We start from the raw sequence: 25,735 nt of genomic DNA, 5'->3' as shown, positions 1-25,735 counted from the left end.
TTTTTTAAATCTGTTGAAGAAGATCTAATTAAGTAAAATTTTTAAGGGGTGAAGCAGATGGTGGTAGTAAAAATATTCATTAAATACCGTTTGTAAAATAGTAAGTTAATTCATGCTGAGTACTGCATAGTGGTGTTTTATAACAAGAGGCCAGTATATTATTTGATGAGTGAAATAAAACTGAAGTTGATGAACACCAGCCCCCGTCCCCGGTGCAGAAATCTGCGTGTGCAGCTGCCTCCTCACGGTCACCAGCCTTCCTGGGCAAGCTTTCCTGGTTCTCCAGCCATCGTCTCTCTCCCGTTCTCTTTAACAATTGTTTCAAACCCTTCTTCTCTTAGAAACCTTTGGTCTTGCCTTCTCTGTTCTCTCTCACTCGTCACTGTGTAAGGAACAGTCTTAGGAAAGGGACTCCTCAACTGTGTGTCACCAGCCTCCGTTTGTCCCATCCATGTCTCTCCTTGTCTGCAGCCCCTGCTCGTCCCTGGGTCTCCCGTCGGAAGCAAAACCTTTCCCTGGCCCATGTCTTTCTCGCCCCGCATTTCTGCTTCCCGTGGGTTCTGTCTTGTCCCCCTTACCAACTCCTAAGCTCGCCCCAGCTGGGCTGCCTCCTGGCTCCGGGAGCTGCTCCTGAAGTGTCACTAGTGGTTGTCATGATGTGCCCAGAGGGCACACGGTCACTTCGGTCTGTTCCTCACTCACATTGACAACACTGGCTTGCCCCTGCTCTTCGAAGCACTCTCCTCCGTCTTACTTGTCCCCTGTCCCACCCCGCCCCCACTGTCTCCTTTCTGGATTCTCCTCCTCCTCCCGCCCTGTGTCCCTCTCCCTCACCTGACACACTTCCTGGTCACCTTACAGCTCTAACCAGTGACATAGCAACCGTCTTGAGGTACATCACTTACATCTTTATTTCTGCCCTACATGTCACTGCTGAGCCTCATGCCTTTATTTCTAATCATTTACTGTCAGTATCGCTTTGAAAGGCTCCACAACACGACACTGCAGATGCGGCCCATGAACTGCTGCCGTCATTTCCACGTCCACCGCTGCCCTCCTGCCCTTACCTGTTCTTGGTGCAAATGGCCCTGAACTCACCCTTTTGCTCAGGTCCTACACCCGGCGCCTGGGGAGTTGATCCGGACTCCTCTCTCCCTCACGCCTGCAGCGAATCAGAGGGTGGAGAGCATGCGTTCTGAATAGCCTGTGTGTTTTTTTATTCTCCCCACCTCACTTCACCCCCTTGCGACAACCATCTCTAGTTTATCTGATTAGAAAGACTATTCTGACTAGTCCTCCACCATCCAGTTTCATTCACCAGTCTATCCCGTTCTCTTCTCTGCAGCCAAGTCAGTGTTCAGTCAAGCAGTCTGATCCATGTCTATCCCCTGCTTTCAGCCAGTTCTTGGCCTTCTCTTGTACTGAAAAGAACTCAGAATCCTTAGGAAGGTTACCGTTGCTCCGGCGGTCCGGCCCCTCCGCAGGCCGCTCGTCCTCCTCTCTGGTCATACTGGATGCTCTTCACTTTTTGGAATATAAAATGTGTGTTCTCTCTCACGTTTCTCCCGTTGTCTGCGCTCGGCCTGGAGTGCTCCTTTCCTCTGTCCTTGCCTTGGTAACTACTGAGTATCCTGCAGGCCTTAAATATCACTGCCAGGCTTTCCCTGATTCTCTAGAACAACCTTCCTTCCTTCTTCCCTTTCTCCCTCTAAATACAGTAAATGCTGCAAACACACAAAAAACCATCCTGGGAGTAGCCCAAGCCACCTGCCCCCCCCCCCCCCCCCCCCCCGTGTAACAGATGTCAGTGTTGTGCCTTATTTGCCTCAGCTCTTTTCTTATTTAATTTTTGAATAGTTGATACATTCACATGGTTTAAAAGTAAACATAAAAGAGGATTCAGTGAACAGTCTTCCCTTCTGTGTCCTCTAGCCACCCAATTTCTAAATTAATGTTGCTAGTTTTATGTATCCTTTTTGAGATATTTTATACATATGCAAGCAAATACAAATATATTCTTCATCTAACCTTTGTACACAAATGGTAGCATACCATGCATACTGTTTCACACCTGGTTTTTTATTTTAACATGTTACATATATATTTAAAAAATTTACATGTATGTGTATATGTATCTTTCTGTATCATTACAAAGAGAGCTTTTTCATTCTTTTTGTTTTTTTGAGTCACGGTATTCCATTGTTTAGATATTCTGTAAGTCATATCAGTAGTCTATAAATGGACATTTAGCTTATTTCAGTCTTTTTTTACTACCACAAATAATGCCATAATAAACAACCCTATATATAAATCATCCACACATGCAGTTTGTCTGTGATAAAAATTCCTGGACATGAAGTTGCTGGATCAAAGAACAGTGTGGTTTGTCATTTTGTTAGCTGTTGCCAGGTTGCTCTCCATGTAGTTTTATCAGTTTAGCTTCCCAGTACCAGAGTTCGGAGACACAGTCAGTGTGGTCACCTTTGGAGAAGTCTGAAATGAAAAATGGTACTGGACGGAGTATAGTTATATTTTGTTCATTCTTCTTATGCATGAATTTTGAGTAGCTTCATTAATTTTTTTTAACTTTTTTTAATTGAGTTATAGTCATTTTACAATGTTGTGTCAAATTCCAGTGTAGAGCACAATTTTTCAGTTATACATGAACATACATACATTCATTGTCACGTTCTCTTTCCCTGTGAGCCACCACAAGATTGTGTATATATTTCCCTGTGAGTAGCTTCATAATTTAAAAACCATTAGTGTTTTCTGAGACCTTTCTGTTTTTCTACTGGATTATATTCAATAGTATTTCTGGAATTTTGATTCTGAGACCACCTTCATTGAGTAAATACTTAATGATCTGTGCTAGCTACTGGTGCTAAAGACACGGTCTTTGCCTTCCTAGCGCTTACAGTGACACAGTAAATAAACAAAACCTAATGTAATAGAGCTGTTTGTTGAGTGGACTATATTAATTCAAGTAGGCCCAACTGATAACAGATCAGTAGACCCCCAAAATATGGTAGCTAAAGGAATAAAAGTACTCTTTTTTATGTAATAGTCCTGAATGGGTATTCAGGTTAGTGGTGTGGCTCTCCCCTACCGTCTTGTGACTGCTCGTCCCCGAGGGCCTAGTTGTCTGCTGCCACCAGCAGGCGAAGGACTTGGTAGGTATTTTAGGTGCCAGATCTGGCCATGACATAGGGACTTCCATTCATATTCCTTTGACTAAAACAGTCACATGGCCATGTCTTGTACAGGGGAGACTAGTATATTGAGTGCAGTCATGTGCTCAGGAAGAAGAATATGTTTTTTGAGGACAGCTAGTAGCCTCTGCTGCAGAAGCTGGGGCAGCATTAGCCATGGTGACGAGGGGAGACTCTGGAACTGAAAGGGTGAGGAAGAAGCATCGAAGCAGAAATTAGAAATCAGAGCGTTCTAGGCAGAAGGGAACAGTAAGTACAAATACCCTGAGGCGTTTGAAAGATTTTGACCAGGTAGAGGAATGGAAGGAAGACCCTGTATAGTCGGAACCCAGGTGGCTGGAGGAAAAGGTTGGAGAGATGAGCATTGTACAGATTATGCAGATTGCACATGGGTTTGGGATTGTTCTGTTTATCCATTCATTCATTGGACGCTTAGGTTGTTTCCGTGTTTTGGCTATTGTAAATAATGCTGTAGTGAACATGGGGGTACATGTATCTTTTGAAGATAGTATTTTTGTTTTCTTCAGATAAATACCTAAAACTAGGGTTGCTGGATATGGTCGTTTTGTTTTTAATTTTTTGATGAACCCCCGTACTGTTTTCCACAGTGGCTGCACCAGTTGATAATCCCACCAACAGTGAGAGTCCCTTTTCTCCACATCCTTGCCAACATTTGTTCTTTGTTGTCTTTTTGATAATAGCCATTCTAACAGGTGTGAGAGGATATCTTGTCATGGTTTTGATTTGCATTTGCCTGGTAATTAATAGTGTTGAACATCTTTTCTTGTACCTGTTGGCCATCTGTATGTCTTCTTTGAAATATGTCTATTCAGATCTGCTCATTTTTCAGTTGGGTTGTTTGGGTTTTTGCAGTTGAGTTTTATGAGCTCTTTATATATTTTGGATACTGGCCCCTTACCAGAGATACGATTTACAAATGTTTTCTCTGATTCAGTAGGTTGCCTTTTCATTTTGTTGGTTCCTTTGCTGTGCAGTAGTATTTTAGTATTATGTAGTCACATTTGTTTATTTTTGCTTTTGTTGCTTTTGCTTTGGTGTCAGATTCAAAAAATCATCACTAAGACCTGTGTCAAAGAGCTTACCACCTATATTTTCTTCTAAGAGTTTTATGATTTCAGGTCTTAGGTTCAAGTCTTTAATCCATTTTGAGTTAATTTTGGGGTTTGATACCAGATAGTGGTTGAGTTTCATTCCTTTGTATGGCTGTCTAGTTTTCCCAGCACAGCTTGTTGAAGAGACTGTCCTTTCTTCATTGTATATTCTTGGTTCCTTTGTCATAAGTTAATTGACCATATATGCGTGGGTTTATTTCTGGGTTCTCTGTTCTGTTCCATAGATGTATGTGTCTGTTTTTATGCTATACAACACTGTTTTAGTGACTACAGCTCTGTATTATAGTTTGAAATCACAGAGCATGATGCTTCCACCTTTGTTGTTCTTTCTCAAGATTGCTTTGGCTATTCAGTGGTTTTTTTGTGGATTACAAATTTTAGAATTATTTGTTCTCTATTTTTTTGAAAAAGACCACTGGAATTTTGCCATAGGGATTGCATTGAATCTGTAGATTGCTTTGGACATTTTAACAACATTGATTCTTGCCATCTGTGAGCATGGACTATCTTTCCATTTATTTTGTCTTCTATTTCTTTTATTAGTGTCTTGTTTTCAATATACAGGTCTTTCACTTCCTTGGTTAAATTTATTTCTAGGTATTTTATTCTTTTTGATGCCATTGTAAATGGGATTGTGTTCTTTATTTCTCTTTTTGATATTTCCTTATTAGTGTACAGAAATGCAGCAAATTTCTATTACTGATTTCATACCCTGCAACCTTACTGAATTCATTTATTAGTTCTAACAGGTTTTTGATGGAGTCTTTATAATATCATGTCATCTGCAAATAGTGACCATTTTACTTCTTCATTTCCAATTTGGATGCCTTTTATTCCCTTTTCTTGCCTAACTTGGATTTGTGCTTTTAAAAAAGAATTATTCTTCCTATTTGACAAGTGGTTTGGAAAAAGGCAAGGATGGAAGATGGGAGTTGATTGATTTAGGAGGCTGTTGTATTAGTCTGGGCAAGAGATGGTAGTGACCTCATCTAGGGTCAGGTTTTGGAGATGGAGAAGAGAGGCCAGACTGGGCTCTGGTTTGGAGGTGGCTTCAGTAGTGCTTGCTGGCTGTCTGAATGGAGGGATGGTTGCGCAGCTGGATGAGTAGTAGGGCTTTTATCAAAACAGGAAAGATGGAGAGGGGAGGGACTTTAGGGGGACAGCAAAGAATTCCTTTGGGACCCATCAGAAATATTTACGCTATGGCCCTTTCCAGAAAAAGTTTGCTGACCCCTGGCATAAGCAATGCTCCCAAGGAAAGAACGTGGCCAGTAAAATATATGAGCCTGTTTATGGGTATAACTTGCTGAAGATTTCATAGTAAAATGTTTTTCACTCTTGAACATGTTTGTGGAAGTTTGTGTTACAGAACTATCTAACACATTGAAGTTTCAGAAACCTCTAATTAATGTAAATGCTAGTGTTGTAGCTTTTCATTGAAGTTTAAAACTTGGCAATGGTACTCTGAATAAATCCTCTTAAAATCTGTTCTTCCAGGTGCGCCAGCAATTTCCTGCTCCCCTTGGTTGGTCAGGCACTGAAGCTCCCACACAAGTCACTGTTGAAACTCATCCCGTTCAAGAAACAACCTTCCATGTAGCCCCTCAGCAGAATGCATTGCATCACCACCATGGAAACAGTTCCCACCACCACCACCACCACCACCACCACCACCACCACCATGGACAACAAGCCTTGGGTAACCGGACCAGGCCAAGGGTCTACAATTCTCCAACAAATAGCTCCTCTACCCAGGATTCTATGGAGGTTGGCCATAGTCACCACTCCATGACATCCCTGTCTTCCTCAACTACTTCTTCCTCCACATCTTCCTCCTCTACTGGTAATCAAGGCAATCAGGCCTACCAGAATCGCCCAGTGGCTGCTAATACCTTGGACTTTGGACAAAATGGAGCTATGGACGTTAATTTAACCGTCTACTCCAATCCCCGCCAAGAGACTGGCATAGCTGGACATCCAACGTACCAGTTTTCTGCTAATACAGGTCCTGCACATTACATGACTGAAGGACATCTGACAATGAGGCAAGGGGCTGACAGAGAAGAGTCCCCCATGACAGGAGTTTGTGTGCAACAGAGTCCTGTAGCTAGCTCGTGACTAAATTGAAACTTGAGTTTGTTTCTTGTGTGTTTTTATAGAAGTGGTGTTTTTTTTCCAAAAAACAAAGTGCAAAGCTGCTTGAATCAGAAGGAGATTAACACACTGAACCGCTACAAGAGGGCAAAGCTGACTTTTTTTTTTTTTTAACTTGAAAAGATTGCAAAGGGACAATGAAGTTTTTAAAAGAGCCATGTCCAAACCCATCTTCATGGATAGCTCAGAGGTGTCCTCTTTTTGCCTCCCCCATTTTAACCTGCCACATCCCAGTCATAGTGGGGTTTTTTGTCTTTCTATTCCACAAAAGTTACTGTTCTGACATTGGTCTTGATCATTTGCCAACTAATTTTAAAATAAAAGGCACTGCACATAATTTGCATAAAGGGCCCCATGAGGGTGTTTTTTTCCCCCTTTTCGTTTTTCCTTTTTATTTTTCTTCCCATTTTTGTTTTGTTTTTGTTTTGTTTCTGGTGGGGGGGTGGGACATTTGGGTTTTTAAGTCCTCCAAACACACTTGGGCACGGAAACGCAGTCCTGTCAGGAAGAGGGACCTCCAGCTCACACAGCATCCATCACCTTCAGCTGTATGGAAGGGACGGTGGTGTTGGCGTTTGTAAGGCACAGTAAGCATGCTAAGTGGCGGGATCAGAACTCTCCTGTCTGAACCTACTGAGGAGCAAAGCAGCGGTTCCCTGGGATCCTGGGGGCCTCCCGTTGTCGGGGCCGCAGTGAGATAGGAGTGGAACGTGACTGGTCTCCTAGCCAAGGTGCACTGAGAAGCAATCAACGGGTCAGTCGTGGCCAGTCCTGGGGAGGTCTGAGTGGTGGTCTTTGGGATAACCTTTGGCCTTATGGATTTGGACTCGAAATTAGAAGAGCCTACCATTTCAGATGCAATCACTTTGGGACATGCTTTTGCAGACAGTCCTTAATGCTGAAAACACAGAGAATGGGTAATTCAAGAGGCCTTTCTTTTAAAATAGACTTTTGTGACCCACTAATTGTAAGGTATTGCAAGGTCACTTTGCGTGTGTCATAAAGTTGACTTCCTTATTGGTTGAAGGTCACAGAAGTAGTGGTTTGCTTTGATGGAAATAGCTACAGCTGTGTCCCTTCCTGCTTTTTACTTTTTCTTTTGCTTTTTCTCGGCACGTGGTATCTCCACCATTTCTTCTGCACAAAGATGTCTTCTGTTCATCCTGAACATTTTTAAAAAATGCAGAATTTTATGTGACTGCTTTTTTGCCTCACAATTATGCTGTGAATTTTACAAAAATTTATTTTCTTTTTTGATAATTTATTGTACCAAAGCTGTTTTTATAGCACATAGATGTCTGTAACCAATAATGTAGCAGTTCTGCACTTTGACACAAGGTGTAACTAGACCATTTTTAAATGTCAGTTGAAAAATTATGGCTGTACTATTGCTTAAACAAAACTGGAACTGTTGTTGAATCCATAGCCAATACATTTACAGCAATCTGTGTACTGAACATAATAGATTGACATCTAATTCAAGATTACAACATCTGTTACATCCTAAATGTGTTCAGGCTTCTGAAGGTAAAGGGACACTGGATCCAGAAGCTATGGAACCAGCAGTTGATTCTTGTATTCCTGATTAACCTACTTGTAAACTTGAACGCGAGACCTTGATTGCACCAACAGGTCCAAAATACGAGCACGAGTAAAGCAGAACTCTCACGTGCGACCTGAAGTGAACAGGCTGGTGTTTAACAGGTGCCTAGTTTTGAGATTATGCTGCCTTAATGTAACACAGTCTGGCAGTTGCTAAATTTGTGTTCCCATTTCAAATTGACCAATTTTACGGTGTTATACTTTTGAGCGGTTGAATTGGGAGAATGAAGATAAGGAATTTACCTGTCCAGGATCAAAGAAGCCTAGAAAAGAAGCAGTAATCTACCTCTGCCGATAACCCTGTTCAAAACAACTCAGCAGAACACCACATTACTTTTTATTGGTCAATTCCATGTGGCTGACTAGGTCAGCTTTTTCTGAACAAAAAGCAGGTTTTTATATGTAAACAGTGACAAAAGAAAGGCTTAAAACTATGTGAATGTGAATGGAAACTTGGGAATATCCGTTTTTATAAACCACAAAAAATTTTTTGTTGTTAATCAGGAAATCCATATTTATTTTGTAATTAAATGTCAAGCCTGTGGATGATTCTTGAACTTGGTAGTTCATGAAGGTTTACAGTGAATAAAAGGATACCATCTTGAGTCCAGCAATATCGAAAGGGATTCAGTAGTTACTGCTGTTGAGGAATTGAGGTGAAGGAAGATACATGGGTCAGGTCATTTTTTTCTGTGCTGGTTGCCACATCTTAGCAAGCACCAAAAACAAAACAAAAAAACAAAAAAAACAAAAACGAAAGCAGTTTTAAACCGCTATTTACATAAAGGAAGTCATAAAATCCAATGCTTCTGCATACTGTGTTATGTTACAGTCCAGTTTTGTGTGCTTTACTACACGGTTTGGTTACAGGACTTCTGTGCATTGTAAACATAAACAGCATGGAAAAGGTTAAATACCTGTGTGCAGATTGTAAGATCTGGTCCGGACTTGCTGTGTATATTGTAACGTTAAATGAAAAAGAACCCCCCTTTGTATTATAGTCATGCGGTCTTATGTATGATAAACAGTTGAATAATTTGTCCTCAGACTCTTTACTATGCTTTTTTAAAATTAATTTAAGAAAAATGTAAAATAGTAAAAATCTTCCTATGCAATCAACCTGGTCCAGGTATGGTCTGGTAGGTATACTGAGTGCGAGTTCAGTCAAATGTATAAAAAGGAAAATAGTAGTTAATCGACACAGACTCAGAAATCTTGGGAAGTGAAAATTGGAGGTGAAACAGACCATGTTTTACTTTTTAAAATTGATTCTTTATGTGAACGATTACCATATTCACAGTTCCTCTCTGATTCAAAGTGCTGATAGCTCTTGGTGTTCAGGACGAATGTGAGAGTTGGATGGTTTTCTCTAGGCCTTGACCTGCTTGGAAGCGAGAGGAAATACAAGTACTATTGTTCCTCTTTCCCTGGATCCTTGTGTGGGGGCCTGTCAGGGACTTTCTTGTATAAAGTCTAGAATTCCTGCCACAGTGAACTAATCCTAACCTAAAGTCTCCTCTTTTTTATGAATTAACCTGAGTAAGTATATATTAAGGTGGCTTTCAGAAGGCAAAAAACTTATACCTTAAAAATAAAAGTTAAATGTGATTCTGTTAAGTTCAAGTTGGCTATGTAAAGTTACACTTCCCGCACATATGAAAGGAAAACTTCCTTTAGATTTTTCTTAGGGCCATGAGCATTTTAATTACTTAGATTAAGTGGCACATTTTGTATGATATTGGACTCCAAGAAAACCTAGGCGTATTTTTCTTTAATGAACGTTAGAATTACACGTGAAAAATCATTACGGGTGCAGATAATTACAAGGCCCGCAGGACAACTGTTGTGTTTGCCATTGTTCCCTCTTCCATCCAGGTCCTGTGTTGTTAAAACTTATTGTTAGAATAAGTCCTGTAATCAGGAAACACATACAGTGATGAGGCAGCAAAAGCTGAATTTCTTCTAGGCCAGTTTCCCAGTTTCTCCTTTGGCCTTGGTTTTGTTAGCTCTCAGAATACAAATTCAGTACTCGTTTTTATATCCATTTTTGTAGTGGTGACCAAAGTTAGTAGATCAGACGGTTCATTCCAGATACAGAACTTAGTCTTAGTGCCATGTTTAAAAAAGATTTGAAATTTTAAGATTAAGGTTGGGGGAAGAACCAACTCTGGTATGCTGAGACTGCGTTCCGGTTCCCTGGTATCCTTGGGGTGGCTGAGGACACGACGCTGGGAGGCACTTGGTGTTGGGAAGAGCAGCGTGGAGGCCCTCATTTTCTTAACCACAGATCTCCTTCCCTAGACTTGTTTCCTGGGTTGAAAACTTGCATCATGTAATTTTTAGTACAAAGAACAAGAGAAGAAATCCTGCGAAGTGAGCTTATTTTATTCTCTGTCGTCCCTCATAATACACAGAAGTACCGCGTCCGCGCGTCCATTGGGTCATCCCGGGGATGGCGCCCGGGCTTCCCCTCCACTAGGCCTTTCTGCGTATCCCTGTGTTTAAAGGATTCGTTACCTTTTGTGGAAGACGGACTCGGTACGGTAAGTGGTCCAGCGGTTTGTGTGTGTGTCTTTCTCTTTGGCATTACATACAGCCAAGGTCCCCGATTTCGGCTGTTCGCAGCAGACCATGGTGGGAGAGCCAGGGTATTCTTGCATCGTAACTTTCTGGGATAGCATTCGCCTTAACAAGGAGAGCCCAAGGTGTTTGTCATCAATTTTTTCCAATTTCTTACCTTAAATTTTCAAAGACCTCCTCCCCCCAAATATTTCTCTAGCTGGAACACTGATTTAAACACATAACAAGTAGCTAGGTAGAGGCCCACAGGTTTTAGCGCCAACTTACTTACCTGAAGACACAGGGATTTTTTTGTTTCTTTTCTGTAACTTCACACCTTGAAAATACGACCTTTAATGAGAAAGTTGGAGGTTGGGAAAGACTAAGTTTCCGTTGGGACACACCGTGAGTTCCCCGCCACCCACAGCCGGCCTGGCCTGGGGATGTTGCCCCGGAGCAGTGAGGAGGGAAAGACAAGGCTTCAACTTGCTTCCTTTTTGCTCTAACCGTTTATCGCTGTCCATTCTCAACTGGGTTCTGAAGGAGCAGAGTACTGGAGCAGGAATCTTGTTTAGTAAAGTGCATTTTGAATGTGGTCTAGGGAAAATGGTGGCAAAGCTCCTAGTGAAAGATGGAGGAAATGGGGCCACCAGTGGGTGCACCCTCGTTCACGGTGGCAGGTGGCAGCCTTGAGTGATGCTGGTGTGGGCGTGTTCAGCTGCGTGTTCTCAGATCCAGAAAGATACTCAAGAATTTTTCAGGTTGCGACGTGTAGAAAGGCCATGTAGAAATTACATTTTGTCTCTTTTGAGGACCATAGTTTGATTATCTCTACAACTAAATATTTTAAATTGCTACTTTTGGGATTTTTTTTGGCTTTTATTTTATTTTTGTAAATATTACTCTTCATATTTACTCATTAATCACTGTAATTGCCTGAGTTCTTTAGCTGAAGCTGCAGTAAAAGGGGAAGATTCAGACCCAAAGGGAAAAAAGCCAGGCAGGGGCAGGCCCTGGGGGTGCAGTGAAGCCAGCCTAACAGCTGGGAAGGGGCTGGGGCCTTACTGCCTCGGCAGGAGGTGAGAGGGCTGAGCCCTACCCCCAGGGGGGAGGGTAGTGGTCTGCCAAAAAGGAACAGCTTTCACCAGTGGAAAGTGTTGAATTGGTTTTTTAGAGCCCAGCGTGCTGAATTGGTGAGTGACTGAAGTGACTCACATAGAAATGAATAGTGGACTGGGTGGGGATGGGGCTTGTCGGCTCCCTTGAAACTAAGGTGACTTCTGCTGGTGTCAGAGGGTTGTTTATATTTTTAAAGACCTGAAGCATAATCAGTGACATAGTGACCCTAAGGAGGACGTCTGTCTGCGCATGCCCGGCCGGTCCAGTCTGCTGGGGAGGTGACCAGGCAGAAGCACCCGAGGCGGGGAAGCGGTTGTCTGCAGGCTCCTCTCCACTTTGTTGCCCAGCAAATCAGTAAGCAGGATCTAGGGAAAAAACAGTGATCTGGGTGAACTCCAGGTTAGCTTACCAAACCGCTAGGCCAGTGCTCGTGAACTTAAAGCAGCAATTCCAACCTTGCTGCACGTCAGACTTGCTTGTAGAACTTCATAAAGCACAGCTGTGCTGACCCCTGTCCCAGAACCTGTGATGCAGAGACCTGCAAGCGGGGCCTGGACATCCGTTTGTAAGCAGCTACGCAGGTGATCGTGCGCCCGCAGCCAGCAGTGACTCAGCACGGAGGTGTGCGTGGCTAATCCGACAAGCCTGAATTGAACGTTTTAAAATGTAGTTTCATTATAGAAGTTTATTTAATTAAATATATCAATGAGTAATTAAAATTCACAACTTAGCCTGCATTATAAAATATGATCAACAAGCCTCCAAGAAAGGCAGAAGTTAGCAGATATGTATAAAACTTCCACAGTTTGTTTCTTGTCACCTTCCCTTTTGGAAGTGGCTTGATGTGACATCCTGTCAGTGGCTCTCAGGTGTCCCATGAGACTGGCCCTTGTTAAGTTTACCCCGGTGGTGGGGCTGGGCCGCGCTGCTTCCCGTCTCAGCCTCGCGTGGTCTCGTAGGACCAGCGGAGGGTGGCCCCGCGCATCAGCCACCCACTCTGGGCTGATGTTCGGGAAGCCCCGGGGTGCAGCCGCCGCCGTGTTCAGCTCTACGGTCCGTTCAAATCCTTGCACTTACCCTGGGCAAATGGCTTTACTTCTCTAAACCTCCCTGTCCTTTTTTTTTTTTTTTTTTTTTTTTTTTTTTGGTAAAATGGGAATAACTGTCAGATCCACTGTGGGGCTGTGTGCAGGCTTCCCTGAGATAATGTACATGCGACCCTTGGCGCAATATAAGAAACGTTCAATAACCAGAGAGCTGGAGTCCACAGCATGCTTGAGCCTGCCTTTTCTATATGAATGTAGCAAACGCCCTGTGGGAAACTAGGTGAGTACTGTTCTCCATGAACGATTGAATGGGATTATTTTCCAGTTTACTTTCATTTCTGGAGTCTTAGCTGGATCATGCTCCTTGACTGCTTGATTTTGCTCCTGCACAGCACCTACCTACCTACATCTGTTTTAGAATTTTGAGGTTGTGTGTTTTGTAGTTTGCGTCAATGTAATGTTTGTTACTTAAATGTTTTATAAAGGATTTTCCTCTCTAACTTCAAGGAGGCTGTTTGGAGGCGTAACTAGGGAAAGGACCCATTTTTTAACAAGCACTGTCATCCTACCTGGTCATCATGTTTCCAGTGGCCTCCCTCCTAGTCCCTTTTCCCACTTGAAGGCGTAGCTTACATTTTTAGCCTTCAGAGATTTGACTTAGATCAGGCAGAAAACAAGATAAGTAAAAAACCAGTTCCCAAGTTCATAAACAGTGATAGAACACGGGGAGCTTTCAGAACCTAATTGGTTATAACCTACATTTCAAAAGCATTAAGGGGCCAGCTGCGGCTGTTCTTATTTTTATTTAATTTCCTTTGTTCATATGTTAGGAGACTCAGTACCTCCACCAGCTGGGGGCCCCTCAATGTGACCCCTTCTCTTTATTCCTAAAATATCCTCCCTTCCTTAGAGCAAGCATGGGGACAGATGTCTCAGGGCAGGAAGTCTGTTCATGTGCATGAATGTAAGTCCTGGGCTGGAGCTGCGTGGAGCTCCTAAGGGACCTCACCTGCTCCCCTGACGGAGCTCAAGGTGTCTGGGGAGACAGAGTGCCTGTGATCCTCAAATTCAAATACAGCAGACAGCCTTCTAGCTGCAAACCAAACTGGGCTGCATTTGTGCCTCTTAACATCTCCTCGTGTTTTCCCTGACCTGCTGGCACAGCTCTGGGCACGAAGGCCTGCCCTGCCCACCTCGGTGCACAGTAGAATGCGGGTGAACGTCCCGTGGTCGGGGGTCAAGACAAACACTGCCATGAGCCCGAGAGCTGAGGGCTCACACAGCATTCTCACCACCTCTCTGACTCGGGACGACTTTACCCAGGTCCTCCCTGCGCAGGGATGCGGCGCTGGTGAGACCTGGACGCCCTTTTGAAGGCCCCTCCTGCCCATGTGTGATGGCGATGACTTCACATCTGCAGTGGCCCAGGAGGAGTCAAGTTGGGAACCTGTCCCGGGAGGCCTCCCACATAGGTGGTCACCGTGGTCCGTCCCCCCCTGCTCAGTTTGCTCTGCGAGGAGTGCTCTGCCCTGGCAGTGATCAGAGAAAAGGAGCGAAGGAGAGACGCCCCCTCACCGTCTGGATTTAAACAGTGAACTTGACATACCTCCCCTGCTTCCTGCAGAAGACACTCCAAATCAAAGTAGGCAATTGACACTAAGCCCAGGAACAGTTTATAGATGGCAAGTCCTACTCCGAAGAAAAACAATGTCTTATTAGCTGGGGTGGCGAGGGGGCAGTTGACATCAGGACTGCATGAGAGAAGTTGTGACCACCTGTCCTGTGCAAGGCACCTGGCTGTGCCCTGGGGGTGACAGCAGCAAGGATGTCACTGTTTGTCCACAGGGGTGGCACAGCCAGCCAACAACTCCAGCTGGACCAAGTGTATAAGAATCGGGGCGTGAACAGGGACCTACTCTGGTCCAGGAGCTGGAGGGTGTGTCCCTGAGGAATCGGGGTTTAGGCTGATTTCTGCTGGGTGAATGGGAGTTACCAGGTGGTGGTGGGAATGTTCTAGAATCTCAGAGAAGGAAGGAGGATGTTCAAAGCCCGATGTGATGAGGATGTGAGAGGCCTTGCAAGTAGCTGTCTCTAAGTGGGTAGAGTCCAGAGCTGCGCAGGAAGGAGAGCCATGGTCCTTGGGGGTGGAGGGGAGGGGTGGGTGCTGAGAGGGAGATGCGTGGAGGGAGGCAGTTGGAGTGGCTCGGCGGAGGTAGTGCTGGTACCCGGAGGGGCAGTGTCTAAGGTCCAGCAGTCATGCCATGTAGTCGGTGTGCAGTTTAGGACTGAGCACTAGGGGTTTACGGACAGGACATTAACGTGGAGATGTCAAGGAGGTGCTTTAATGTAAAAGAATGGATTGAAGGGGGAAAGTCAGGCCTGGGATGGGAGACGTCGGTTCTTCTCCTGCGAGCAGGTGATGGTGACTGAGACAATGTTAAAGGGAGATGGGAGGAGAGCCTGGGCACTTTGATAAGAGAACAGCCCCATGCCTGCCTTGACCCTTCAGATGATTTAGGCCCACCAGAGGGACAGAGAGCACCTGGTGCCTGGCCACTCGGCGAAGTCCGGGGACGGCAGCATCGGCATCACCGCCCGTTAGAAACGCAGACTCTCAGGCCGGGCCCAGACCTCCTCCGAGCCTGCGGCTTAACCAGGCCTTCAGGTAATTCACACGCACGTTCAAGTTTGAGAATCACTGGCCAGCGCCTCACTTTACATTTGAGAAGAGCTGTGAGTTTAAGCAGCTTGTTCAAGATGACCCAGCTGCCCAGGGACAGCCTCAGGCTTCTAGTCCAGGCTCTTGCCAGTTCTCCGAGCCAAGCTCGACCCTGGAGGCCGAGTCACCGGGGAGACTAATTTAATATGTGGACTCTTGGCTTCTGGGCCGTCAGTGTATTTGTTCTGGAACGACCGTATTGTTCTAATGAACCACACTGGACGTGGCTTTCATAAATTTGGAAATGTGGGCCAGGTTTGTCTCTGATTTTCTTTTCATTTAAGGATGCAACTAAAACAGTGTCCAGGAGGTGCTGGAGGAGAGGAGAGATTCTGCTGCCTCCCCTTCCTCCTTCCCTGAACCCCGTTCCTCACCCTGCTCCTTTCTCCCAAAGTCATTTTTGTCCCTTCTGGTTTCCAGGGTCCGTAATTCCCACCCGGGTTCAGCCCCTCCCCTGCGGGGTGTCAGGCTGGTGTCTCCAGCAGCGTCTCTGGGGGGTTGTGTCACAAAGTTGGGCGACCCGTCCCAGGGACTGCTTCTCCCATGTGGCAGCCACTAGCCTCTCTTGCCTCTCCCATCTGTGCCCCATGTCTAGGCAAATTGTGCAAATCCAGATGAGTTGTACCCTAGGCCCTTTTATGTGAGAGAGGTCCTGGGCCATGCCTCTGGATGAAGAAAGAGGGAGACCCTTGAGGTTTCCCTGAGCAAAGGTAAAAATAAGAGCTGCAAGTGGAGGAAAAAACAAAGAGAGTCATTACGTTTTAGTGATGATCAGAAAACCCTCCTTTTTTCCTTCTCTCTGAAGCATATCAGCTTGCCTTCCTGTTGCTGCTGTCCCTCCATTTCCCCCCAGGGGGCCAGCAGCGAGCCCCTGGCACCTGCTTCCAGGGCAGCGTGCCCTTCAGGAACAGGAGAGCTCTGGAGAAGCAGGGATGACCTGGGTATCTGCTTGCTGTCTGTCCCCAAAGAATTACAGCCCCACTCCAGTTTTTGTATGGCCCGCCCAGCTAAGAATGGTTTTTACATATTCAGTGGTTGAAAAAAAATCAGACGAATAACATTTCATGATGTGAAAAGTATGTGAAATGTAAATTTCGGTAGCCACAAAGGAAGTTTGCGTAAATGCAGTTGGAACACCACCGCATTTTAAAGCCTGCAAATGGCCTATGCTCGCTTTTTGCTACACTGGCGGAGTTGCGTGGTCCCCGCACAGAGCATGCATGGCACAGAGGTTTTGCCCGGCTGGCTGGTGCACTACGTGCGGCAGTGACGGTTACAAATCCACAGCATTCTGAGTGCCGCATGTTCCACCCTGCCACACGTTTATTTTTTATTACCACTGTGGCCATCGTGTCAAAACAAGAGAAGAGGAAAGTGGATTTCAAAGATTACTGTGCTACTGTGACATGGTGGAGGATGGGTTATTTTGTTACTGAATTAGGCGGCAAAGTGCAATGATATGGTAGCTGGCACATTATACAGAAAACGATATGTGTTGGCATTACCAGTCTAAACATCCGTCAAAGAACTTCTAACTCATGAGGATGCAATGGTCAGAAACATTAGGAGATTTAAAATTGAATATTTCAGCACAATTTCTTAACAGAAACAAAAAATGATAATGAGGCTGCAACCAAAGTAAGTTTCTGATTGGCTCATTTGTTAGCCACGCAAGGAAAGCCACTTACCTGAGGTGGGTTAACTGAATCATGTTTGATGCAGCAGCTGGGGAAACATGAGAAGGGAGCATCTTTAGGGCTGTCAGTTGCTCAGTGTTGAGGCCATCATCAGGATCAATGTCGACAATTAGAAGACAAAGCAAATGACTTTGAGCGTTTTTCCCTGACTCTTCTTACAAGACTTGACATATGTTAGTTTATCTGAGGAGCCCATGCCAAAGGGGAAATAACTGAAGAATTAGCCTTTGTCAGTGGCCTGTGTGTAACACCTACAGGCAAAAATACTTTCAAAGTTGAGAAAACCAATTCAGTGCAACCTGAAGTAGAATCTGCTAAGATGTGTAAAAAATATGTGTGGAGTAGAAAAGGCTTAAAAGGATGAACTTAAAAAGCTTGTGATAATACAAGGTGTGAAAGTCTGGGGGTAGTTACTATATTCTTAAATTAACAGGTATTTTTGGAAAATATTTGAAACGTGTAATTGAGCCAATATTGCCAACAGTGAACTTCAGTTGCTCTTGTGGACTTAACTGTCAACAATTCCATGAATTTTTGTCAGAAATCATATCTGAAACTTCTGAAATGGCCTATGATGCCGCAGCTCAGTGGTTTAGTAGTGAAGTTTTATTTCAATTTCTGAGCTCAAGACCATGACTGAAATTTTTCTGGATTAAAAAAACTGCTACTGTTATCAAACACTGAACAGCTTTGGAAATAAGCTTTTGCAGCAGATTTGATAATGTGTCTTAATGAATTCTCTTTAAAATCACAAGGCAAAACAATGTTTATGTGTGGAATTCACACTATGGTGAAGTCATCTCAGTAAGAACTAACGTTGTTGGAATTACAACTAATGTTAGCATGTTGTTGAAAGCTGAAACACGAAGCAAGACTTCCATTCCCACACACATTTGCAGCAGGTATATTATCTGAGCTCAAACTACGGTTCCAGCAGCAGTTTTTAGAACTTAATGCAAACCCCAAAGAAATTTCCACACTGCAAAATCCATTTAACTGCAACTCAGGAGCTTCCACAGAAGCTTCTATTGAAGTGATTAATCTGCTAAAAGGCAAACATCAATAGAAAAATCTCATAGAATTCTATAAATGCCTTTGAAGCAATAAATATGCTCAGTTAAAAATCCTATGCTTATTGACTGATTATCAGTACTGGGAAATACCTATCCACGGGAAGACATTTTCAAGGATGAAATATGTAAAATCTCATAAGAAATCAGCATTAACAGATACACATGTGCAATTAGTCTTGATGATAGGCAACACTGGCTTTGAACTTCAGTTAAGTGAAATGTTATCCCCCCCCCAAATTCAATTATTCACATTACTAGACCTATATTACAAAAAAAATTATGCTCAATTATTATTATAGTTTACGTTCACCAATTAAATATTTTTCTTTGATTATATAAATCCCTATACAGTATTTTTGCTTCTTGGACTAGAAAGCCTAAGGCATTTAATATCCGGCTTCTTAAAAAGTCTGCCTGCCCCTACAGTAGGTGGGGCAACGAAGGAGTAAGTGGGTGGCTTCAGTTTCCCAGATCAGTACCGCAAGAGGCAAATCTGAGGCAGGGGTCCAGGACCCTCTGGCCCCACTCCCAGAGATGATCTCTGCCCCCCAAAGAGTCTCTGGGCCGTGATCTGTTGGTACAGGAGCAGCCATGATGCAGTGAGCCACCAACGGGACAGCTGTGTGTCCAGCAGCAAGGAGCGATAGACTGGTTTGCAGGTCAAAGCTTGTCTGTGATGATGTTTTCCCTCAGATGCCTGACCTCCACTCCTCATTTTGCCTATGCGTTGAGAGGTTTATTTTTAACTCCTGATGCCAGCCAATTCTCTGGTGCCCTGCAGACATCAACCGGGTGTCCAACAATTCAATTAAATTCTGACACTGTCTACCTGGAGTTAGCATCAGACCCTATAGGTTAAAGGTCTCAGTCCCACAAGACTCCCTCACTTCAGATGCCACCCACAAGTCCTGAGCCTTTTGAACTTCTGATCGACCAGGGTACTCAGCCTCCTCTCTGGGTCTCTGTTTGCTCATCTGTGAAATGGGGATGAGACTGTTAACCCACCCTGTGGGGTATTGTGGGATTAATGAGTTAATACACCTGAAGCTGTTGGAACAGGGCCTCGCACACAGCAAAGCTTAAGAACTGTCACTTCTTATTAAGTTCTTCTAGCTGCCTGGAAGGTAAGAACTGTTACCTGCAGCTCAGCCCAAGGCCACAGAGATGTTAATTTTGGAGTCAGTTTTGAAGCCTAGGTTTGCAGACTGAGTTTTACTCACCGTTACCTCAAACTGCCTCCCAGCCAAGCCTCCACCCCCACCCCAGCTCTGTCTCCCATCTCCTATGCCCCTTGTCCATCTTTTACCTGATAGCATTCTCACACCCAAACATTACCCTCTTCTATTTAAAACCTTACCCCTGTCATTGCCAGGGTATAATTTAAGGTTCTGGAAAATTCATTCAAGACCTGACACTCACCCGCCCCTGCCTACTTGCAGCCTCCTGTGTTCCAGCTTCACCAGCCCCTCAAATGTGCCTGCATCAGCCTTTGCTTCCAGCCTGAACTTCTGGGATGCTCTCCTTGTCCTCGCCAGCACCCACTCCCTCCATGACCGATGGTCCTGTCTGTTCCACAGCACCTGTTTGCGCCCCCGGTCATCAACCTGGTACCCGTGTCTGTCTGTCCCTCCTCCTGGAGGGCAGTAGCTGTTTCTCCTTCCTCTTCTCTCCCATCCTTAATGTAAAGTTGGTACAGGATGCGGGATGCATGTGGAATAAAAGAGTGAATGGGTGGGGAGGGTATAGCTCAGTGGTAGAATACAGTGCTTAGCATGCATGAGATTCTGGGTTCAATCCCCAGTACCTCCATTAAAAAATAATAAATGAATAAATAAACCTAATTTCCTCTCCCCCCAAAAAATTTAAAAAAAAAAAAAGAATGAATGAGAGAATTTGCTCTCTGGAAAGGAAGAGGATATGGCCAGACCAGTTAAGTCTCCTTCCCAAAGCTTTTTGAAGTTTTTTTGTTTGTTTGCTAGTTGAGCTGGAAGTGACTCCCGTGAGCAGGCAATTGCTCACAGAATCATGTCGAAGAGACATCATGTCTCAGTCTTGCCCTTGATGTTCTCGGGCTGGAGAGAGGAGCCAGCCACTGCCACCCCTCTGGTTTTTGGGAAACACAAGGGTGCAGCTCCTCCATTCATGATGGCAACTGAAAGAAAAATATACGATGTAAAAGTTATGAGTTCAGTTTTATTGGGGGAACTTACTGAGGACTATAGCCCGGGAAACAGCCTCTCAGGAGCTGAGGGAGTGGGGAGAACCAAGAATATGTGACTTTTGGCTGGGGAATATGTGCAGTCAAGCACACATCTCAATGAAAGACTAGTGCTGGTCATAAAAATTAGATATCTCAGTGAATGATTTTAATGTTTTCTATGTATGGGAAGATGCAAGGATCTGAGTTCATTAAAATTCCCCCTGACATGTACATCCAGCTATTTAAGGGGTGTGTTTTTCCAAAGCACAGAGTGCTGCTTCCTGTTTTTTGTGCTGAGGTCCTTTCAGAGTGCACAGCAGGTCGGGGATTGCAGTGGCTCATGACTTAATCCTTGTAGAACTGGAGGGTGGACAGCATTCTTTGTTTTACAGTGGACACCACCCTGGGGAATATTCTTTTTGTTTTGTTTGCACAGATAGGAAGCTTGGGGCTGGGGGCCATGGAATGCAGTCCTGTGTGCAACTCCAGCATCCGGGTTGGGCAGGGCTGGGGCGAGGGGTGCAGGGCTGGAATGAGGGTGAAGTGCCAACTATCAGCGGGCAGAGGTGAGGGTGCAGGCGGCTTGAAGGGGGCTGGAACAGGCATTTGACCACAACTGAAGACCAGAAAACGAGGGAAGGAAAACTGAAAAATAGTAAGAATTGCACCAAGAGAATTTTGATTTTTGAACCTGAAGATAGTTTTTTTTAAAAGACCAGGTTTCTTTGGGTCTCTGAGTATTTAATGAATGCTTATATGTTTTATAAGCCTAAATTGCAAACAATCTTTGGTGAACAAGATTTAGGGCTTGAGAAGTGTGCCTATCTGGGTCCCATGTGATGCTCTGCCACTGAGCAGACATGGAGCTGAGGCCTGATGTCACCACATAGGCCAGTGTCACAAGGGTAGCTTCAGAGTTTTATAAGATGAAAATAAAACCTATTCAAGATTAAATATATGAGGGGGAGGGAATAGCTCAAGTGCTAGAGCACATGCTTAGCATGCACAAGGTCCTGGGTTCAGTCCCCAGTACTTCTTCTAAAAATAAATGCATAAATCGAAAAAAAAGGTTAAATATGTAAACCTTGAGTTGGGAGGTGACAAGTGTAAAGATATTGTCAAAGGAAATTTCTTGGAGCCTAAAACTACCTCTCGGACATCGACGGCTCCGTCTTTCTAGAACAGTCCAAGGCTGCAGGCGACCAGCTGGCTGACCATCTGTGATGCTTCCAATCAAGCTGAGTGGTGACCTTTGCCCTGGAAAAGGTGAGTCTGCATCGTCTCTCCTCTCTCAGACTAGCTTTCAACCCTGTTCTTGTGCGACCGAGTTCTCCCATGCCGTAGCATCCTTGGAATAAAAGAGGGCTGGGGTGACAAGACAGAGTCTCCCTGGTTCCGCCCCCTCCCTTCCTCTCATCCACGCCAGCAGCCAGCTGTCCCCAGGATGTGTGGGGAAGTGACGGGCACAGCCCTTCCTGCTGCTGGAACGGCTCCGTCTCCAGGCATCCTGGGCTGCTCTCCAGCAGGACCCGAAAGCGCTCCCTCCTTATCGCTTACCTGGAGGCCACGCCTGCAGAGCTGAGGAGGTGCAGCTGCCCCTGGGCCCCAGAATTCATTTTCCCCGGGCTGCCCGGATCCCCAGGGCAGGGGGCTGGGAGTGCTCCGGGCACACCCCACTCCAGGAATCCTTCTGGGCAATTCCACTGGTTTGCCGTCCTCAGATCTGACTTGGGGGCCTCGCCATCTTTGGGAGGAATTATTTTCTCTTTCCCTTTTGCAAAAACCCCTGGCAGCTGCCTTGGCTGGCCTTCAGGACGGCGACAGTCCTAGGGAACTGGGCCAGCTTCACTGGGGTATTAAGTCATTTGATCTGGGTACCATTTGGAGCATTCTCTAGAATGTTTTTTATGACAGAATTCAAACTATAGTTTCTAACTGTGATAAGGACAAAAAGGCAATGAGCTTCCAAAACTGGAAATATTCAGACTTTTTGAGTTCCTACACTACTACATCAAAATCGCTTCAACTTAACACTTTTTTGCTGAAAATATGACATTTCACCCCAGATTATTCAGTAATTTGCATCTGTAAAAAAAAATGACAATTTTCTGCTTAACCATAATATAATCATCACACCAAACAAAATGAACAATAATTTCTTACTGTCATTAAATACCAGGTCCATAGTCAAGTTTCCCCTCTGCCCCCCCCAAATATATTTCACTGCTGGTTTGTTCAAACTAGGACTCAGTCAGTATCCAGATGTGTTTAGTTGTTCAGTTTCTTAAGTCTCCTTAGAACTAGAACAATTTGCTCTCTATATTTTGGACAATAGTAAAGTTTTCCCCACGCTAACATTTTTAATGGTTTCATTTTTCACATTTAAATCCTTGATCCATATGGAATTTATTCTATTGTATGTTGGGCAACGATTCGATTTTGTGTTTCCCCTAATGGTTACCTGGACTTTCCAACACCTTTTATTAAAAAGACCATGTTTTCCCTGTTAGTTAAAGATTTAATATATATCATTTTGTTGTATGGTGACTGTCATATTACCTGGGTCTTTTGTACCTTCTGATGTGTGGCATTAGTTTGTAAGCCCAGCCATATGCCACAGGCACACTGTTTCCATTATAGAGCTTCTGTGGTAGGTTTCAGTATCTGGCAGGCGAGTGCCCCCAGTTTATCACTCTTCTCACAGTTTTCCTGATGATTCTTGCTGGTTTGTTTGTTTGTTTATTTTTAAATTTTTATTTATTTATTTGTGGAAGCCACATTTCATTTGAAGATTGACCCATTTTTGCTAATACACATTTTAATATTGTAAACAAAAACAGAATCTGCAGAGACAATGCCATATTTTCTTCATATGAATGTCAGAGCAAATATATCTAATTTCAGAAGAAAATTCTGTAAATTATGCATTGACTTGGGGAGAATTGCTTTCCTTGGCTGTTGAGTTACCTTATCCAAGAACATGGTATGTCTTTCCATTTATTAAATCCGCTTTCGTGTCTGTTAAGGGTGTTTTAAAGTTTTTTCTTATGAAAGTTTTGCCCAATTTTTAAAAATTTTACTCTGAGATATTTTCCCTTTTTTCTTTGTCCTGTAAGTGGGATTTTCTCTTCTATTATATCTTCTAATCAGTTATTGTATGAATTGATGAAAGCTATTTATTTTATGGTATTTTAATGTTAATTTTATATCCTTACTAAATTCTCTCATTTTTTTTAGCAGTTTGTCCATGGAATCTCTTGTATTTTTCTAGTTTGCAATGAAATCATCTGCAAATAGAGATGTTTTATATTTTCTGTCCAGTGTTTATCTTTTTGTTGTTCTCTCATCTAATGATGTTGGCTAATGATTCCAGTGTGGGTATCGGAGTGGTGGAAACACGTGGATCTCCGCATCTGACTCCTGACTTCGGGGAGACTGCCTCCAGGGTTACCTCACTGAGTAAAGGGGCTTTCTTTTGTTTGTTGCAGACAGGGAGCGGCGTGAGAGTTTGCTGTTCGGTGACAGATGGAGCTTGAGTCAAAGCCCTGTCACTTCAGGGAGCTGCTGTTTTGGACGGCCGTCTTTCTCCCGGTGGTGCCGGGCCTCGGACGGGGCACGTGCTTGTTAAAAGGCCGCTGTTTCCGAGCCACGCCGAATTCCCTCCACGCTGCGCTGTGTGTTGAGAGGTCTGAGTCCACTGGGCAAGCGGCAGCAGCCCCCTCCCCCGCCCCTCTGACGGCCTCCGGGCAGCCTCGGCGACAGCTGTGCGCTGAGCCGGGCAGCACTGCCCTGGTGGGTCCTGAAGCTGCTGGCGGGGAAACTGAGCCAGCGCTGCCCAGGCCTTCAGAGTCTTTCGTGAGAAGAGAAGGGAAAAGCATCTATACGATAGTAAATCAGGGTTTCTGTGACGCCACCTGTGACCTGTTAAATGGGCAAGGATGTACATTTCCCTCCCTCCCAACGCATTTCTGGGTGTCTTTGGAGAAAATACAAGAATGGAGGATTTTTGTGTCAACCTCTGTGGCCTAAGAATCATTCCTGTCAAGAATAGTTAGAACTAGGGGGTCGAGGTGGAAAACGGGGAGAAGCTGAAGCAGAGGAGGGGCCGTGGGAGGGGACAGTCTGCTCACACGTAGGGTCTAGAGGTCTGTGTGTGGGGCAGGATGTTGTCACAGGCAGCCCGAGGTTCTGTCCTGTCATCCCGAGGACCTGGGAGGGGAGCTGAGAAACAAACAGTTAACAAGGTTGCCAAAGCTCCTCCACGTCAGGGGACAAGGCAGTGGGACCGTCCTTATAAGTGTGTCTGTCATCTGCGTTGCCCCGGGAGGGCTGTAAATGCAGAGGTGCTTGTAAAGGTCTTTCCCTCCGGCTCTGACCCAGCTCCCCTGTCAACCCTGTAGCCCATCACCTGTGCTCAGGGTGTTGGGGGGACCAGAATCCTTCCCGAGGACTCATTGACTCGTTGCTGTTGGTTCAACACAGACTTGCAGCCAGTTCGCCTTCGAAGGGAAGCTTAAGCCACAGCTTCAGGGTTTTGGTGACCAGTGACAAGGCTGTTAGAAAGCTACGGAAAAGAGCAAACTCCTGCGACATGAAACCGTATGCGTCTTAAAAGCATTATGTTGAGTGAAACAAGCCAGACACAAAAGCATGCACACTCTTTGGTTCTACACAGGATGTTCTAGAACATAGCAGACTACTCTATGCTGATAGAAACCACAACAGTGGTTTTCTCTGCGGTGGAGAGATTCATTAGGAAGGACGTGAGTAAGCTTTCCGTGATGATGGAGATGTTCTGTATGATTACAGGGGCTACAGTCAGACCGGCTTATCCACTTGTCAGAGTCATCAAATGGTCTACTTAAGATCTGTTCATTCCACTTTATGTGAATTTTGCCTTAACAAAATAAAAGGAAAAAGAATAAAAGGTAAAGGAGCAGACCTAACACTTTTTTTTTTTTTAAATGAGAGGTTAAATCCTTGATGCACAGTCCTTGGCAACGCTGCCTTTGAGATGCAATAGGCACCAGAAATGTTTACAAAAGGCGATACCACTGAATTATATGGTGACTCTGGGAGGAAGCAGGAGTTAATTAGAGAAAAGACACAGGGCTGTGAGTAGTTTCTGAGAAAGATTCCCGGAGGTCAAAGGCCTGCAGCCAACCACATTCCATTCATAGCATTGACTTCAGACCCCGATAAGTTAAGGAGCCTTCACATT

The 25,735-nt window shown here is 44.5% G+C and overlaps 1 protein-coding gene across 6 annotated transcripts in view; it reads left to right on the top strand.

The window, feature by feature from the left end:
- DYRK1A (dual specificity tyrosine phosphorylation regulated kinase 1A) overlaps positions 1-9,147 on the top strand; it is a 129,451-nt gene extending 120,304 nt beyond the window's left edge. For all 6 annotated transcript variants that reach the window (XM_074355605.1, XM_074355645.1, XM_074355763.1 and 3 more), the window contains one exon: positions 5,843-9,147. In XM_074355605.1, the coding sequence (XP_074211706.1) occupies positions 5,843-6,463 (621 nt within the window). In that variant the 3' untranslated portion in view covers positions 6,464-9,147. The remainder of the gene's footprint in view (positions 1-5,842) is intronic.
- The last annotated feature ends 16,588 nt before the right edge of the window (positions 9,148-25,735 follow it).

This window comes from Camelus bactrianus, chromosome 1 (genome assembly GCF_048773025.1).
Source record: "Camelus bactrianus isolate YW-2024 breed Bactrian camel chromosome 1, ASM4877302v1, whole genome shotgun sequence".
Lineage (NCBI taxonomy): Eukaryota > Metazoa > Chordata > Mammalia > Artiodactyla > Camelidae > Camelus > Camelus bactrianus.
This window is presented reverse-complemented; position numbering and strand designations above follow the sequence as displayed.